Source organism: Limulus polyphemus, unplaced genomic scaffold (assembly GCF_000517525.1).
Source record: "Limulus polyphemus unplaced genomic scaffold, Limulus_polyphemus-2.1.2 Scaffold1599, whole genome shotgun sequence".
NCBI classification, from domain to species: domain Eukaryota; kingdom Metazoa; phylum Arthropoda; class Merostomata; order Xiphosura; family Limulidae; genus Limulus; species Limulus polyphemus.
This window is the reverse complement of record NW_013667209.1, coordinates 212653-231467: the sequence shown is the minus strand read 5'-3', so window position 1 is coordinate 231467 and position 18815 is coordinate 212653. Positions and strand designations below refer to the sequence as shown.

The following is an 18815-nucleotide window of genomic DNA, read 5'->3' as shown; positions in this document are numbered from 1 at the left end:
GTTGTAGGCAATGAGTGAATCGGGCAGTGAAAAGAAACCATCGAGTGATGCTCCATTGGACTTAGGATTTCCTGATGATGATGATGATAGCTCCCATAATGATGGTATTTATATATATATATATATATATAACCACACACACACACATACACACACACACACATATATATATATATATATATAATACACACACACACACACTGTTTTTGTTTCTTTAAATTGTAAACATAAACTTTAGTTTAAAATAAAGGGACAGTTAACAAAAACTATAAAATTAGTTTCTTAGCTTTTTTTATTGGCAGAAAGTAATAAATAACATATCTTTAATTTTATCTTTTATGTAACATATAAGTTTGACAGTACTATTCGTTGTTCAGTTAAGACTATAGCTATTGAAATAGTTGTAGTTGTTTCTTGTAATTTTACTTGTTATTATGAGTAAATGTTTTAAAACAATTTAGTATATTCTAATCACATGAAAATTACTTCCGTATTTAGTTAAATGGTATTTATGCTTTTATATAGATATTAAACCTTGAAGTTTTAACTAAAACTTAGCTGACAGCTAATGAATGAATTATATAGTTAGCTTAATAAAAAGATTTTACAGAACATTTTACTTTTGGCAGCTGTTTCTCCGACTCCCTCGAACCAAATGTCTGCATCGATGACAGCATCCACCCATGCTGGATATGAAATTCCTGCTAGACTCCGCACGCTGCATAATCTTGTTATTCAGTATGCCTCCCAGGGTCGCTATGAGGTTGCAGTTCCTCTTTGTAAGCAGGCACTAGAGGACCTTGAAAAAACCAGTGGTCATGATCACCCAGATGTAGCAACTATGCTGAATATTTTAGCTCTTGTATACAGGTGTGCACAAAATTATTCAGAGCAGTTGTTAATAATTTCATGACTTTTCATTTGATTTTTTCTTAGTTTTATTTGTGGAAAGTACAATTTTTTTTAGTTCTTTTTTATAGAAGATTAATGTTATTTAGACATTTTTGTAGAAGAAGTTTTCTAATTTACATGTGAAATGTTAAATTTTTAATACTAAGCTGCATGTTTTGGGTGTAAAGAACCTTGATTCAAAATTCTTCTCTTAAACAGGTTTCTCATATAATAGTTGCATATAATAACCAAGTTAAATTTTCTAAGTTCTAACTTAGGTTTAAAAAAAACATTTCTTATTAACCATCTTGCTATGGGCAGGTTGAAGTGAGCATGTCACAACTTTTTCAGAGAGTTATATTCAAAGTTTAATTAAATTACTTTATTATCATGGAGTATGAATGAACTTGGCATAAAAATGTAGTTAATAAATCAAATTTTAATATTATATTAGTTTTAAATTCTTAATTTTATATAGAAATATTAAAAAAATACTCAATCTCACCCTAGTATGAGAATTGTGATGTTTGCTCTCTAAGTATCCCCTCTTCTCTAATTTATTTACTACCCCTTTGAGCAGTACAGTATTTAACATAAATCACTCATTTTAATATTATTACTACTCAGGCAAAGCATAATTTTTATAGCATTTAATTTTATTTGATTAGAGAGCCATAGAATAGAATATCAGACCCCTTTTGCCAGTAGCTCTCTCTGACGTTTAGTACTATATTATTTATAACCAATAGAAAGCCAAAATTTGAATATGTCAAATGATATATTACATTGTTTTCTGTACAGAGAATTGTCTGTTTCACTTCCATTTCAAACTTTATTCCCACGGGAAACACATTGACGAGCTTAGCTGCATTTTTAATGGCTCTTTTTGCATAGTTAGAAAGCCATAAAATTATGATACTTATAGGATATTGTCTGCTTTTTGCAAGTTATTATTATGTGTTCTTAGGTGCATTATTTAATTAAATAAAAACTTATTTAGCATATACAGTAGTCAACATTTGCTAGGTATCATGTTTTATTATGAGTATATGTCAAACACCTACCACAATGGTATATATAGATTGAACACTTTAGGAAGAAAAACACCTGGATAAGTTATTTTTACATGTTATTAAGTTCTGTTAGATTTAACTTGGATAACAGAGCCTGAGGAACTGATGCACCCTGTGGTACAGTGTTAACAAGAAAAATTGCAGAATCAACAGTCATTGAAAGAACTGTCCAGTTCATAGTCAAAATGATTTCAGTGGTCTGTGTGACCACCTTGAGCATTGATAACTTCTGTACAACGTCTGCACATGCTCATGATCAGATGAACCAATCATTGTTGTGGAATCTGTTGCCTTTCTTCAATAAGGACAACTTCCAGGTCCTGGAGCATTCTTGGTGGGGCTTGACGAGCTTGTAGCCTTGTCTGTAGCTGCTCTTAGATGTGCTCTATTGGGTTGGGGTCAGGAGACCTAGTTGGTCACTCCATCCTGGGAATTCCTTCAGCTTCCAGAAAGGCAGTCACTGCCCTTGCATGTTGTGGACACGCATTGTCATCCATAAGCAGGAATTCTGGTCATGTTGCACCTGCATGTGGATGAACAATGGGTGCAAGGATCTCATCTCTGTATCTTAGGACGGTGAGACTTCTATTTTGAATGATTACAAGGTCAGTACGGTCTGAAATTGAAATGCCTCCCCACACCATGACTGAGCCTCCTCCAAAGCGATCATATTCAATGACATTCTGAGACAAATTGCACTCACCAGGGCATCTCCAAACTCTCCTGCTTCTGTCAAGAAAGTCCACACAGTAGTGGGACTTGTCAGTGAAGAGTACAGCCCTCCATTGCTGTGCAGTCCACATTCTGTGTTCTCTAGCCCACTCCAGTCGTGCCTGCCTGTGCTTTCAGCTTAAAGGAATATGAACAGCAGGATGTCTAGCACTCAACTGAGCTTCATGAAGGAGTCTGCACACTGTCTGTGTAGACATTCAGACTCCTGTGGCATCTCAGAGGGAGTTCCGGAGGTTAACAGCTGGAGCAAAGCGATTCTCTCGAGCTTGGATGGTCAAGTAGTGGACTTGTTGTGGAGTTGTTAGTTTTCTCCTTCCTCTACCATATCTCCTACTGATTCTGTCAAACCATCTGAACCTGTTCCAGACCATGGACACCACACTTTGGGATGTGCCAAGAGCAGCAGCAACCCTGCATTGAGTCATGCTTCCCTGCAGCATTCTAACAGCCCTGTTAAATTTTGTAGGGGAAAGATGATGCCGTTAACCTAAATGAGGCATTTTCTGCACTGCATAATCTCAATCAGACCAATTTTAGCGTGCAGTGATCAGTGATCTCAAATAAAGGGCCTTACAGTTTCACTGTATCAACTTTCAAAGCCTGAATCCAATCAAATTCACCCAGGTAGAAAGTTTGCACTTGGCAGACAATGTCCAGATAATGAACTTCTAAGCTATATCTTTTTTAAGAACTGACCTTTATTAACATTAGTGTACCTACTGTGTAAAAACATGATCCCTAGCAAATGTTGACTACTGTACTACCATTAGTATAAAAAGTAGGGTTAAGTTTCATTGACAATGAAGATCCAGGTAAGTATTATATTTCTTGTATTTCATCTGTATTATTTACTTATTATGAAAGTAATAAAATTTAAAAATTAGAAAATTAAGTTAGATAAGGTTAGATTAGGTAAGATAAAGAAAAATTACAATAATAATAAAAACTTTTCATGAGATACACTCATGAGCAGCTCACCAGTAGGTTTTGCATTACATAATTTGATACGGTAATGTCAACTACACATTTGCTGAGTGATTTACAACTTGTGTGGCAGGATTATTAGTTAGAAAGGGCAATAAAACAATAACATTAAAATAGAAACAGATGTATACTGCTACAAGTTTTAAGCTATGTAGGATAAACAAGTCTAGTTTCCTGTTACAAATTGGATTATAGGAAAATATCCCCTCCCTGATAATTACTCCCCAGAAGAATTGCCCCCACCAAAAAAAATACAAATTAATGTATTTATTTTAATATCATTTTGTAGAATAAACATACAGTTATCAGTACATAAAACACCTCTTTTTTTTTAAAGGCATTATGTGCATACATGTACATTTTTTAACAACTGAGCGTATAGTTGTTCTTCTCATGTTTATTTTGGATGTCATTGTCACATTTGCATATCTATATACTTACAGGAAGGAAAAACCTTAATCTAGATGTTGTAGAAACACAATTTTTTATTCAGTGAACCTCGTTTTTGCTCTGATTTTTAGGGACCAGAACAAATATAAAGAAGCTGCAAATTTGCTTAATGATGCTGTTGCTATTCGAGAAAAAACACTAGGAGAGAACCATCCTGCTGTAAGTATTAATCAAGATTTATGGACTTGGTTCTGTTTTCCTAACTTGCATGAAGAAAATTTAAACATTAAGTAATTTTATATTGTGCTCATTTATTTCAAGTTTATTTAACTTTTTTTTGTGACAAGGCATTTTGTATTTGTAGGAACCAGCTAAAATGTCAGAAAATTTATATTTGTGTGATTTGATAGATATTTTATCAAAGAAGGGTCATACACGCCAAATATCATTGTATTTAGTGTGAAAACTCTTTATCAAAATGTGCCAATATGGTGTCTGAGAATAAAAAATAATGTACACCGTTATGGTAAGGAAGGGGTTAAAAAATGAAGTATTTTTATAGTTCAATTGTTCAAGGAAAAGGTTGCTCATTTTGTGGAAAGTTGAAAGCTTTATGAATAACTTAATATATGAGAAGTGTAGGCTTATCAACATTGGCCCCATTGGAGGTCATAACAATAATTTTGCTGTTGTGATATTATGGAGTATTTGATCAGTTATATCTATTACATTTCTTGTAATAATTATAGTAAGGTTTTAATTTTGTATTCTTACTGATAAAGCTCATTTTTGCCAGAAAATTTATAACAATTTCCCAAAGTAAGTATAAAAATCCAGTGTTTATATTGAGAACTAAAGCTTTATTTCTGGAAGCACATGCTCAGTGTTTTTAATATGCATATCATGTAAATGAATGCAGGTGGTCTGTTTTCACACACACACACACATGTATACATATCTTTCAGTAAGTGTATGAAATAAAATAAAATATTTATCTAATTTGTTGCTACTAATGTATGTTTATGTATATTAATCATTCAGATTTTTATTGCTATTCAATGAGTTCACTGGATCAACAAATATCACATGATATCTATGTGGTAAAAACAAAGAATAATTTTGTGAATGACTAGAATGGCAGTTAATTAAATATTGCATGAGGTGTTAAAAATTTTAATTGTTCTAGTGATTTAAATGTAAAATGAATGTTGCCTGGATATCAAAGGGAACCAGTGTTTTTAATGTTCTTTAGTTGTGTTTGGGAACTTGATGAGTCAGGCACACCTATGGGATTCAAGCCAACACAACTCTGTTTTTTCCCATATGTGAAGTATTATTATATTGAAGTAAAGGAGGTTGGGTGCAATTTAAATGTTGATGAAATATTGTTGGCTTGTTCTTTATTCTAGGTTGCTGCTACACTCAATAATCTAGCTGTTTTATATGGGAAACGAGGGAAGTATAAAGAAGCAGAACCACTTTGTAAACGGGCTCTTGATATCAGAGAGAAGGTTAGATTATTCTTTCTATAAACTGTGGTTAAATGTTAATTAATATAACACTCCTTTATTTCTTACAACCACATTATTAATTTGCATTCAACTGACGGATTTTCTGTAATTATGTGAGAATTCTTAATAAAGATGACTTGAAAAAGTTTTTGGGTAAAGATAGAAAAGTGAAAACACATTCTTTGTGAAAGCATTTAAAGAATTAAATATTATACATTGCTATTGAGAAAGGTTTAGTTTTTAAGTAAATTTTATTTTGTAAGAAATATAAATGTACAGTTCAGAATAATTTATCTTTTGACAAAATACATGTTCAAAAAGAAATAATTTTAATACACTTATCATGGTTAAGTAAAACAGTATTTTGGAGAAATTAAGCTAGCATTGTATTTCTAAGTTTGTAACAAACTAATCTAAATATAAGCTCTTCACTTTTATTAATTTATTTGACATTAAAAAGTAAAGAAACTGGCCATTTAAACACATTAAGTTTTGGCAAACAATGCTAGTCTTAATACTTCTGTAATGTAATTTGATTTTTATTTAGGAACTATTTGTGTTGAGAATTATTGGCTGTAAATAAAAAAAAATAATCATCCAAAAATGGAATAACTTTTCATCTTAATAGTTTTGTTTTTTTATAATTTTTATAAATGTGTAGAACATAGGCTTAGTATAACTTGAAAAAGAAAATAGCAAAGTCATTGTAACCTAAGACCAGTAAGGTTAAATATCAAGTGGGACAAATGATAAAGGAGTTTCAAAAAATATGATTGACATCTGAGGAGTGTATCAGTAGAAAAGATAAAAAAAAAAGGTATTCACTGCATGATATGCCAAAAATAAACCCATGTTCTTGGTTCTTATTATTATTTATTTTTAGTACATGGAAATTACTAGCAAAACAGTTATTTCCACTTTTTTTATAAAAACAAGTTAATTGCAGATGTTGTATAGTTACTTTTACTTGTGTAAAAATGAAGCTTTTCAGTATAAACAAGTTCTTTAATGTTTTTATATTCAGTCATAATATTCATTAAAGTGGACTAGAATAAAATGTGATGGTTAATGGCTCAAGAATTGGTAGGCTGATGGTTACAGTACAATAAGAAGTGACATAATTTGGAATTTCTGAGATTTTAAATAGATCATAAATGTTGTTGTTTTGAAGGGAAATATCCAATACTCTTTATATTTCTAAACCTCTTTAAAATATTTTGTATGATATCATTGTAAAGTAAGGTATTAAGGTTTAATCTTGTGTTTTAGGTTTTAGGAAAAGATCACCCTGATGTGGCAAAACAACTAAACAATTTAGCTTTACTCTGTCAAAATCAAGGAAAATATGAAGAAGTAGAGAAGTATTATCAAAGAGCACTTGATATCTATGAAAATACCCTTGGTCCCGACGATCCCAATGTGGCAAAAACAAAGAACAACCTTGTGAGTATTTTTTATCTTTTAAAATTCTGTTTGATTTGAGCCATATTTATTTTCTGTTTTGGGAAAGGCAGAAGTTCTAGATTTTGTACCGTGCACAGTATTGCAGAGAAATAAAGGCAAGTTGAGTTTGTGTGACATACTTGTGGTTACATTCATGATAGTTAGTGATGCATAAGATCATAAACATGTAAATCTCAATATAAGAAATGTGATACCCGATTGATTTTGGAAGACAAACCAACTATCTTTGTGAGTAACTTTCAGAGAAATTTATAGATATTTAATAATTCTTTCTTCTTGTACGTTGCATTCTCATCTAAAGGATATTGAAAACTGAAACTAGAAAGTCCAGTTTAAATGTTTTTTTTTATTTTTTTCATTTCCAATATTTATGTGACATACCATTATGCTTTAGTTTTATCTCATTGAATGATTAATGTTTTGTTTGTTTTACTGATATAAGTATCTTATGGTTTTAATCTTTTGACTGCATTCTATTAGTTTCTTTATTCTTCATGATTGCTAGGTTTTTCCCCTTAATTTCATTTTTTCACATTCAGTTATTTCATTTATTAGTTTCATCAATGAAAATAAAGGTCAACATTAACCTTTAACAATATTCAATCAGTGGAATGACTAACTGGTGAGTCACTTCACTGTGAAGGTAAAAGTGATATTTGGTTATTGTAATGTTTAGTGTTAATATGTTGCATGTGGAAGCTCTCTAGTTGTACATTTCAAATTTTATATTACAAAGAAGTATGTGTGATATAGATAGGATAACATAATTTGTTATTTATGGTGATTAAATCATTTTTAACTGTTAAGTCTTTCTTTTGTTAGGCCTCAGCTTTCCTAAAACAAGGAAAATACAAGGAAGCAGAAATACTTTATAAGCAAGTCTTGACAAGAGCCCATGAAAAGGAATTTGGCAGTATTAATGGTTAGTTTATTACAAAACACAATACTATGATGGGTTGTTGAGATTATTTTGACATTATTAAAGCTAAATAACAATATAAACACTTTAATTCGAGTAAAAAATGACTTATAACATCACATTTGTTATTTTCCTTCTTTAACCTTCTCGCCTTTTTCCACCTTTAAAGTTTTGTGGTGGTTACAAGCTCAGTTAAATTGACTGGCCTCATATAGAGTTCAGATAGAGAGAATAACAGATAAAATATAAAGTTTTTCAGAAAAACAAATTTTTTTTATTTAGGAGGTTTTAAGGATCATGAAAATGAAATTTGAAAATATTCAGATGACAAAAGTATTTTTAACATGAAAATCACTTTGCACTCAAAGCAGCCAACACTGACTGTATAACTTCACAGACAAATTTTTAGTAAAAGTACTTAATTAAGAATTCTGATTTTTTGTCTACAAAAAATTTTAATGTTTACTAAAACTGGAAAAATATTCATGAAAATACACAAAACATGTTAAACGTTACAGTACAGAAATTCTGATGGTTACTTTGGAGTCATGTGATCAGTGTAATCCACTGAGACAGTAACGACAGAATTAATACAACACTCAACATTTCACATTATAGATGATTCAGGAGCATGCCTCTAAAACACAAACTGTAACATTGTGTGTTATATGTTACTCTCTTTTACTAATGATAAAAATTATTATTTCATAAATAAGTTTTTTATCAGAACAAAGAGACCAAGTTTTACCTAGCAGAAAAATGCTCATCTTATATAGTTTCACATCTCTAATTATAGAGTACGTCAACTTGCTTATGCTTCAGTTTAATGTATATTAATTTTTTCTTTGCATACATGGACACATTAAAGTTTGTATTCACAGTATTAAACACTAAGCACTTGTGTGATGATCATAATTATTTTGTTTCAGGGGATAACAAACCTATCTGGCAAGTTGCTGAAGAAAGAGAGGAAAACAAGAACAAAGACAAAGACAATGCCCTGTATGCTGAATTTGGTGGCTGGCATAAGGCTGCAAAAGTGGACAGGTATGTGTTTGATAGCTAAGTATGAGATTAGTAGGTTCACAAGCATATGTTAACTTAAACAGGAATTGTGTTTTAAAGATAAAAATAGGAGGGAAAACATAATTACACAATCTGAAAATAGTAGGTTTTTGTAATTTTTACTATACTTGATGCCAGTCAGAACCTGTGAAGCATTATATACAGTACCATGTTTGCAAGTCACTAAGATAGTGTTTAATGTAAAGAAAGTAACGTTTTCTAATAAGTCTATATTTATGTCTTTTACTTATTTATGAGCTGAATTACCCGTTCCCTGCACAAGTGTCCAGGTTACTTGAAATAGGTATTTAAAAACACAATGAAATTACTTTTAAGAACATTTATTTAAAAAATTCAATTTTCAAAACATTTTAATTTTTTATCTAAATCTTCGATTTTCAAAACAAAAATTCCACAATCTAAATTAAAGCTTCTTCATATATCACATTGGCTGTTGTTTCTTCTTCTGACAATATAAACAGGTTTTGATGAGATTCCAACCCATGAACATCCTACATAGAATTGACCCTGTGAAAAGCAAAGCTGCTTTAGGAACAATCCAGCAACCTTTAAACTTTGACCTTATGCCTTATTAATTGACATTGCAAAACAAATTGTAAGAGAGAGAATTGGAGCCTTTGGCATGACCAGTTGTAATTGTTGCTTTAATATCATGTGGCAGTAAAGTTTTAACAACTAAACTTGTGCCATTACATAATTTTGGAGGTTCAAGATTTCTCAACAACATTATTTCAGAATGTGACCTGGCATTCCTGGTGTTTCAGGAAAATTTAGGAATTCAGTTGGGTAATTTACAGCTTCGACTGTAACTGGAACACCGACAACTGAGCTATAGGTGAATTCTTGTCAAGGAACCTTTTGCAATAATTGACCACTGATGTCTTGAACAGTATCATTTCAAGATGCAAGAATTGCTCTTGGAAACAACCATTAATAAGTTTGACAAATATCAGGGAAAACCTTTTCCTTTAGCTGTTTTAATGAATTGACAAAAAAAGTAATGTAACAGAAAATAGGGAAGAGATTTAAGTTTTTCCTCTATTACTCTTAGTAGTATTTCTATGCTGTGCTGACTGTTAGTAGGGTTATATCTGTTTCAGATTTAAGTGTGGGCATGAATGGATTATGCTTAATTAGTAAACAGATTGCATTAATAAGTAGAGTTTAATAGCATTATTTATGATTATTATGTAAATTTACCACTGAAGAATGTTGAAGGCCTAAATACTTGGTAGTCTCAGAAAAGTGATAGAAATACTTTTAGAATCTGTTTCCTGTCATGTTTTGCTGCCACAAACTGCTGTGCTAGAACTTTGATTAAGTTATCATTTTCTAATAAGTCAAGTAATGATGAGTAGTATTTGAAAACAGAATGACAGTGCTTTGTTCTCAGTTGTTTATTGACTTAAAAATGATTTGCAATAAGTGTCAGCCTTTGAAGAAGGCTATATCAGAATATAATTTATTATAGAAGATGAGAGATAGCATTCATCCATTGAATTTTTTGTTACTGTTTCTAACTCATTGGCTACTCAGTAAAACAGTAAGAGTAAATTGGCACTTGTAATGGTTGGAGACGGCTTGAATGGGTAATGAAGAAAAACTTTAATATAAGTTTAACACAACAGCAAATGTACAACGTTTTGTCATTCATTACCCATTCAAGCCTTCTCCAACCGTTATTAGTCTCAAAGTGGGTTCCTCGTCATCAAAATTGACACTTGATAAAACTTCAATTATTACATTTATGCACAATTTCGCAGTGTACAGGTAAAGGATGAGGATGACAAGAACTGAGTGATGGATGTTGAGAGGAAAGAAAAGTTTTTATAGAAAACAAGAAAAGCTCATAAAATAGTTTTGATATGTAGTTTTTAACATACACTAACACAAGAAAGACAACAAACAGAAGAGCTTATGTTAATAATTGTTAAACTATTTGTCACAGTACTCTGTAAAAATACAACACTAGTTAATTTCAACATTTCTTTATTTTTAAAACCTCAAGAGTAAAGAATTTATTAGCTAAATTCCATGGGAAAAAATCAAAACTAACATATTTTCCTATCTGTGTACAGGGAATTTGTTCTTAGGAAAGACTGACCATATGATTTGTTTGTCAATTCTCATAGCAATCAGTCTTTCTTTCAGCTTGTTCTTTTTTTTTTCTGTCAAGAAAAAAGTAAAAAGTCTGAATCATATGTTTCATTCCTTCTGATCTGTATAAGTGTTTTATGCAGGTTGGCCAAAATCCAAGAGCCCTTCCAATGCAACTTAAACTTACACTGAAAGTCATGAAGAATAATTTGGAATTTTATTTTTGAGTGAAAATCCTGTTCTAACCCTACAATTTTATTACATTGGGTTATATTGGTTTATTGAAGCACTTAAGAATACTTCATATTTGTATATATACTCAATAAGGTATAGCAACTAGTAAATAATAAATTGGTATAGTGTTTTCAGTGTCAGAATTGTACGTTAGTATGTGGTTCTTGAAGTATGAAAACAAATTGACTTAAGATTTCTAAAATAGTTGTGCTAGATTTTGAATTCTGAAAAAATGGAAGAAAAGTGTTATTCTTCATTGTTGAAGAAATGTCCAAAATTTAATTATTATTTTTTTTCTGTAGTTTGAAAATAACTTTATTTATAGAGAACTTGAAGAGAATTTAGTTGTAAAATTTAGAAAGAGTTTCACTGCAACTATATCAACTAAGATAAATTTTGACATGTTTTTTGGTGATCAATTTAGGGAAAAAATGAAGGAATAAAAGTTTATTTATCTTTTTAAAAATTTTTCATTACAACCCACAGTCCAACAGTAGCCACAACATTGAAAAACTTGGGAGCTTTGTACAGACGTCAAGGAAAATATGAAGCAGCAGAGACTCTTGAAGATTGTGCATTGCGGGCCAGAAAGGAGGTCACTATTTTTTTATAATGATTTTAGTAGTTTTAGAGAAGTGACTTAAAACAAAATTCCTTGAAAATGTTTTGAAAATAGTTTTATTTAAAATTCTAAATGGCCAAAAAAATTATGTTATTTATGTACCAAATTTTTATTTTCATTTTGCAAACATTACAGTGTATCTTGTTTTGTAGTTATTGATTTTCTTTTACTTCCCCTATATGCATGTATGTGAGTAATTGGCACTGCAAAATTCACATATTACCACATCATTTTATTGCTTACTATGGTTCTTGTTTGATAACAGTAATTCTTATACTGAGAAACTATTAGATAACAAAAAGTTTACATTTAAATATATGCAAATTATTGCTCCTTTTTCAGTGTTGCCAAGTACACTTTTCAACCTGTTCATAGCAGCTTCCAGACACTGTCAATTAGTACATATTTTTAAACAGGCTGTAGGCTTTCATCTGACAGCATTTGTAAAAATGATAGAGGAAAAGTGGTTTAGTCTTTCTCTAAGAAATATATGTAATACTTTCAAATTGGGATTTTTGTTAAATTTAAGAGGGTAGTTGGCTTTCAGAAAGGGAGATCTTTTATTGTTTGAAGTATTCCTAAAATTAATTTAAACATAAATAGTCAGTCACTTTTTTTTAATTGTCATGGTACTTAACCATTAATAAGGTTAATACTGAAAAATGAAGTGAATGCCAGCATTACAAATGGCTGATGAAATAGCATAAAAATTGTCTTTGTTGCAATTTTAAGAGAATTTATTATCTATGAATTAGTCACTACAAACAAAAATCAATACTTGATTACAGAATTAAAACAAACTGGGAAAATTAATTTTTGTAAGTGATTTTATCACTGTTTTGGGCCACCTCATAAAAAAATTGTCATAAAACATTTTATGTTGGGTTAAAATGTTTCCGAGATAGAAGATTAAAAAGATACATCATTTTTTAAGTTCTCTCTTGCATGATCTAAATTTCCTTCATGCATGGCACTATTCTAATAAGAATAAATTTATTGAATACAACAGATTGAATTCAAACATTTAATAATGCAACATAAATATTTTACTGTTGCAGCTAAATGTTTTTTTTTTTACCAGTCATTGTATGTCATTTGGTATACAAGTAGTATATACTACAATAATTGTAGATATGTTATTAATATGTTACAATCAAGGCTATTTCATTTTATATTTGATTCATCTTCTAAGAAGTTTAATTTTGTAATTTAGTATATTTTGCATAATTTAACAGAACTTGATATCTTAAAAGAACAGAACATGAGTTTTTTTTAATTTAATTATTGCTGTATTTTACAATTTTGTATGGTAGGGGCTTATGTATATATATATGTGTGTGTGTGAATGTAGAGGATGTAATAAACAAAATGTTCAAGATTAAAAATAGTTGATTATCACAGGCAAAAGATTTGAATGAAATTAATTTCCATTTTGAAAAACTCAGGTTGTGTTTATAGGTATAAAATAGCAAAATGTATATCAATTAACATTTGTTGAAAAAGAACATAAAGGCATTTAATAAAACATACTGTTTTCTCTGTTTTCAACGTACAAGTATAATAGGTACCAACTGCAGAATTACCTGAAAAACAAACACTTCTACAAGTAACACAAATTTAAAAAAGGATCAGGGCAGTTTTTTGTAGTGTTTTACAACTTAAAAAAATTACAGAATAAAAAAAATAATATTTCCATTGAGTGTGTGTATATTAGTCATTTTTTTACTGTGATAAAATTATTTATTTGTTATTATAAACTGAATTTTTCTTAGGAACTCTTAACACTTTGAAGTGTTTTTTTAGAAACTTAAAATATGAGCTTGAAAAGTAAAATTTTTTTAATAAAGTAAGCCAACTGTTAGTGAAATTACGTGAACACAAATTTTAGATATTTATATTGGATATTCAAAGCAAAGAACTTGATAATTTGTTGAAAAGAATAAGTCAAGTCTAAAATTATAGTTGACGCAGATAGTGCATGTGCTGCAAACATGTTCTTTTGTTACCTTACTCTTGGCCTAGTGCTGTATGTATTGGAAGTAAAGCATGTTTGTTTCATAAGTTGTTTGACATACGTTTTAAATCCTTGTTCTTTAATAAATAGAATCGTGGCTTATGTATAGATGTCTGATTTTAATGCATGCATAGTTTTTAGTTTACTTATGTGTGTTACAGTTCATTATTTTCCCAGCACATGCTGAAATGTAGAAGCATACTCTATACGTGGATTGTGTTGGGTTCTTTGTTTGACAAGAGTTATCTAATAAATCTTCGTATTTCCAGGCTTTTAATGCACTAAAACAAGGAAAAGCAACCCAATACCTCAGCACAGAATTCACTGCTGTCCCTAAGGAAAAAAGACGTTCTTCTTCTAAAGAAAGCTTGAGGCATGGATCTCGTGAATCTCTTGACAGTCTCACCTCTGAAAAGATGAGTGATGCTGGTGATGAAGTGAGTAAAGCAACAAGACTTTGATTTTATTCATAAAAGTACAAATCGCTTTTAGTGTAACTATAAATGTTACATGAGTCTCAAGTGACATCAGTCACTTATAAATGCACTTTCTAAACACATATTCTTCTACATTTTTCTACCGTAAGTGAATAAAACTATATACTACATATTCTATTCATCATTTAGGAAAGTTTAAAATTAAGAATAATGCAGATTGAGTGAAATGAATTTACTGAAGTGTTGAACCTTTAGGTATACATTTATAGAGTTTAATGGTAATGTTGCCAAGTTTATTGGTTTAGGTAGGAAGATTTTATATTTTGGGCTTTACATTGTGTTTGATCTTAAAATTTTTTGTTTTGTTTTACAGTCAAAGTTTAAATAAGTAATTACAAAAATTGAAACAAGAATATGATAAGAGGACAAGATTTGAAGAATTTGTAAATGCTTCACCTACATGCCTACAAGCACTCTTTGGCTTTTTTCATTTGTAACATAACATGTTTTTTTATCCTGTAACATCACGTACTTTTCATTTTCCTTTCTGTTTATTTTTGCTTGCTTGCTCTTTCCACTCATCTGGTTTATTTTCATTCAAATGGTAATCTATTTGGTGCAAAATTTCTAAGTACATTGGGAGGTAGTAAGCTCAAGACTGTTTTTGTTTTGAAACAACCTAACATAATCTTTAACATGGTGTGGTTAGTTATAATTGTGTAACTTTAAGAAATGTGTGTGTTGCATGATAAGAATATGAATGCTTTTCGAAAAAACATTGTATATGAGTGAGTGTTTTTGATAAAATTTTGAATGTTTGAATGAAGTAAGAAAGTAAATAGTAATTTATAGATTACTGCATTTGTGTTACTGATGAAATTAATGTTGTAGTGTTTTTATTTGAAAAGCTTAGTGTGCCAAATGTTGAACTTTGAGCTACAAAGAAATTTTTTAAATATAAAATCTTATGACAACATACCTATTATATGTTCCTTAATTATCTCTATACACCAAACAGCTATTTTATTTGTGATATTTTTTGTAAAAGAATTTGAAACAGCAGTTAAAAGATGGCAAACCAAAATGGCTTAGCCATTCAATGATCAGTAATTTTTAGTTTTAACTCATGTATGTTGTTCAAAGGGAAAATTTTTATATGCAATCTAATTATGTACTTTGGATGTACGTATATTTAGCATAATTGCATCATCAAATATTTTAAATATTCTGTTATCTTTGATGATACTAAATATTAGGGCTGTGTTATAAGGTTCGAACCTTTGACGTTCATTTGCTAACCATGTATTTGAAGATAGTCCTAAACATTCAAAGGTTCATAGGGTTGCATTCAAGCAACATCAGATTTTTGTTTACTTGTGAACGGAAACCATTTATCAGTGTTTGAATTTTCATTACACATTAAATGTCACTTAGGTGGAAAATTTGATCTTTTTATTCATATAATGCCTATTACTTAAACAAAAGTTGTTTTTTAAAAACACACAACACCAAAACAATATATGTAACAGCTTTTTCTGTACATTGGAGCAGACCATGGTGGAGGATGAGGGGAGAGGGGTACATTTAGGGGCGGCATTGCTTCAATAAAATATACTGAAAACCTAATGCACATGATGTAATAGAAGTGTTATAACAGAATAAGTATGAAGCATAAAACATATACTAACACTAATAATTTTGATGTAGAAAAAGGTCTACCAGTGTAACTGTACACTCTCCCTCTCCATTCCTAAGGCATATGTTTATTTAATCAACAGTGTTGCAAAATAAATGAAAAAAAGACTGATAATAACATATGTTTTTGTAACATTTTGGTCTGAATTTATTTTTAAATTCAACTTTTAGTGTTATTATTTCCATTCTGCTGTTTTAATATTAGATGTATGACTGTTAACCTGCCTGGAAGAGTGACTGTTATATAAAGATTTGTTTTGGTTAAGTCAGCTGCAGTCCTTTCAATTGGCCACAATAGGGTGCTCTTGTAACTATATGAGTATTGCTTGTAGTGTTAGATATGTGTACATAAACAAAATGCATTTTTATAAAAATATAAAAACACGATTGCTGTTCTATATTATATATTTTTAAAATGATAGTGAATATTTTGATTTATTTGAATTACGTGTAAAATAAAAGAGTTTTCAATAAAATATAACCTAATAGTCATAGTTACATTATCAGTAAATTAATACTATTGAAGGTTCAAACTTTCATTCAGTAATGTGTTCCAAACCTTTGAAGGTCAAAATCTGTCTTTCGTTACAGTGCTACAAAAGATCTGATATTTTTTTGCAAATTTCTTGAGGCTCTTAATTTACTATCTCCCAAATCTATTCTGTTAGAAAAAAGTTTTTTACTTTTCTTGTTAAAACTTTATGTTAAAATCCTGACTTTTGTTTTTTATTGGTAATATATAATATACACTATTTTCAAAATCTTAGAAAGTTATACTACAACAATTAGGTTTTTGTAGCTCAGATCATCATTAGATTTGTAGAACTACAATACTGAAATGTTATTGGTTTAGAAATATTTTCTGTCTGATTCAGGTATGCTCAAATCATGTGGCTTTTTCAACCTGTAAATATTATAGCATAAACTAAAATCATATAGTTACAGATTCTGTGTATTTTTGTCAGTTCACAGACTTCACAGATTTGGATAAAAAGTATTTGCACTATAGAGAACTTCTTACAGATACATGTAAATACATTTAATGATTATGTAATGAAAGAGGCATCTAAATGATATCAAAGTTCTAGACTTTTTCATTATAACACATTGTTTTCGATTAGACATGAAAATTTGTACTTAATATTTAAGCCAAGCTATAAGTGAGTTAACCTTTACTGCTTTTTCTTTCCATATTGTAATCCAAGTTACTTCTGTTCTTTTGTTCATGGTTTGGGGAGTGGGTACTATGATGAACATGTTACGTAAAATATTTACATAATCTTTATATCTCTGCTTGAAAATATGTGTTGAAGCTATTGTATGCATTATTGTTGGTTGTGTTAAATATGATACGTATACCAGGATATATGTAAATTTTGTGACACTTGTACACTTCTTTTTTTTCTTTGGAGCAAAAAACATACATTAGTTTTCATTAGAAGAGTTCAATATATCTTAAGGTAAATATTCATAAATAAACTGAGATATTGTGAACATTTTTAAAATTTTATAATTAAACTAAATCGTGATATTAATGATAATGGAGAGTTTTTAGGAACTTATGTTCATTTAATTTGTAAATGTGTATGTATTGACACTAAAGTCTGAAATCATTTTTGAAATTTGAAATAAGAATAAATAATATAAAATTAAATCTGCTGAATTCTTGCAGGTTTTTATTGCAAATTATTTTGTCATTTAATAAATATTGAATAGATCGATAATATATTCAAGTAGGCATTAAAAACTTTTTTGTATAATAATAGTGTTAACTACATTCTTCAGCTGATTTATTTTTCATTGATAAAGTATAAAGTTCATGTCTGCTATTTTTATCATGTGATAAAAAGAGCTAGAAAACTGTTGTCATACTCTTAAATTCAATGGTGGATAAAGAAACCAATTTTCATGGAGAAGATGGGTTGAAAAGATACTGGTTTGATATAAAGAACTTCAGTAGGATACGACTATTTAGGTTAGTTGTAGAAAGTAGGGTTAAAAAGAAATGCTTTTGTTGAATATAGAACAGTGATTTGATATAGACACTGGTGAGATAAAGAAATTCATTCTAGAGAAATGAAAAGCAGGCCAACTATAGTAACTTAGTTTTGACAGTGAATTTGGTTTCACAGTAAAGCTCAGTTATGATGTGTAAATATATATACATATCGTGTTAGATACAAGAGCTGGAGTATCATAGAGAAAGTTGGGTTTGATTTAAGAGAAAAATGGCTTTAGGATAAGGAAACCTGAATATTATAGTGATGCCTGGTTTGGAAAAGAAAAATAACCTTAGAATGGTTTAAAAAATTTGTGTTGGTTATGATGCTAAGAAAACATAAGTTAGTATAAGTTAAAGAAAGTGATATTTAAAGTGAAACTAGGTCTTTGACTGAGAAATTTAAGAGAATAAAAAACACGTTGAATAGAAAAACTAAGCTGGGAATAAGAAAACTTTGTTTGATGAAGCAGTTCAGTTTCAATATAAAAACTAAGTTAAGATATGGAATCTTGGGTAGAGAAATTTGAGTGGATAATGAAATTTGGATATTGAGAAACTTATTTGTTAACAAAATATATTGGACTGAGAAATTTCAGTTGGGAAAAAAGCAATCATTAATATTGTTACATATACACCTGGAAAAAGTTAAGCACCCCCGTGTTTT

General features: G+C 29.9%; 1 protein-coding gene across 3 annotated transcripts in view; it reads left to right on the top strand.

Annotated features, from left to right (window-relative positions):
* Positions 1 to 18815, top strand: part of LOC106464252 (kinesin light chain-like) — a 67582-nt gene that overhangs the window by 28018 nt on the left and 20749 nt on the right. For all 3 annotated transcript variants that reach the window (XM_013924378.2, XM_022391968.1, XM_022391967.1), the window contains 8 exons: positions 630 to 870; positions 4202 to 4289; positions 5480 to 5581; positions 6851 to 7024; positions 7868 to 7967; positions 8894 to 9011; positions 11868 to 11976; positions 14287 to 14454. In XM_013924378.2, coding sequence (XP_013779832.1) covers positions 630 to 870; positions 4202 to 4289; positions 5480 to 5581; positions 6851 to 7024; positions 7868 to 7967; positions 8894 to 9011; positions 11868 to 11976; positions 14287 to 14454 — 1100 coding nt within the window. The remainder of the gene's footprint in view (positions 1 to 629; positions 871 to 4201; positions 4290 to 5479; positions 5582 to 6850; positions 7025 to 7867; positions 7968 to 8893; positions 9012 to 11867; positions 11977 to 14286; positions 14455 to 18815) is intronic.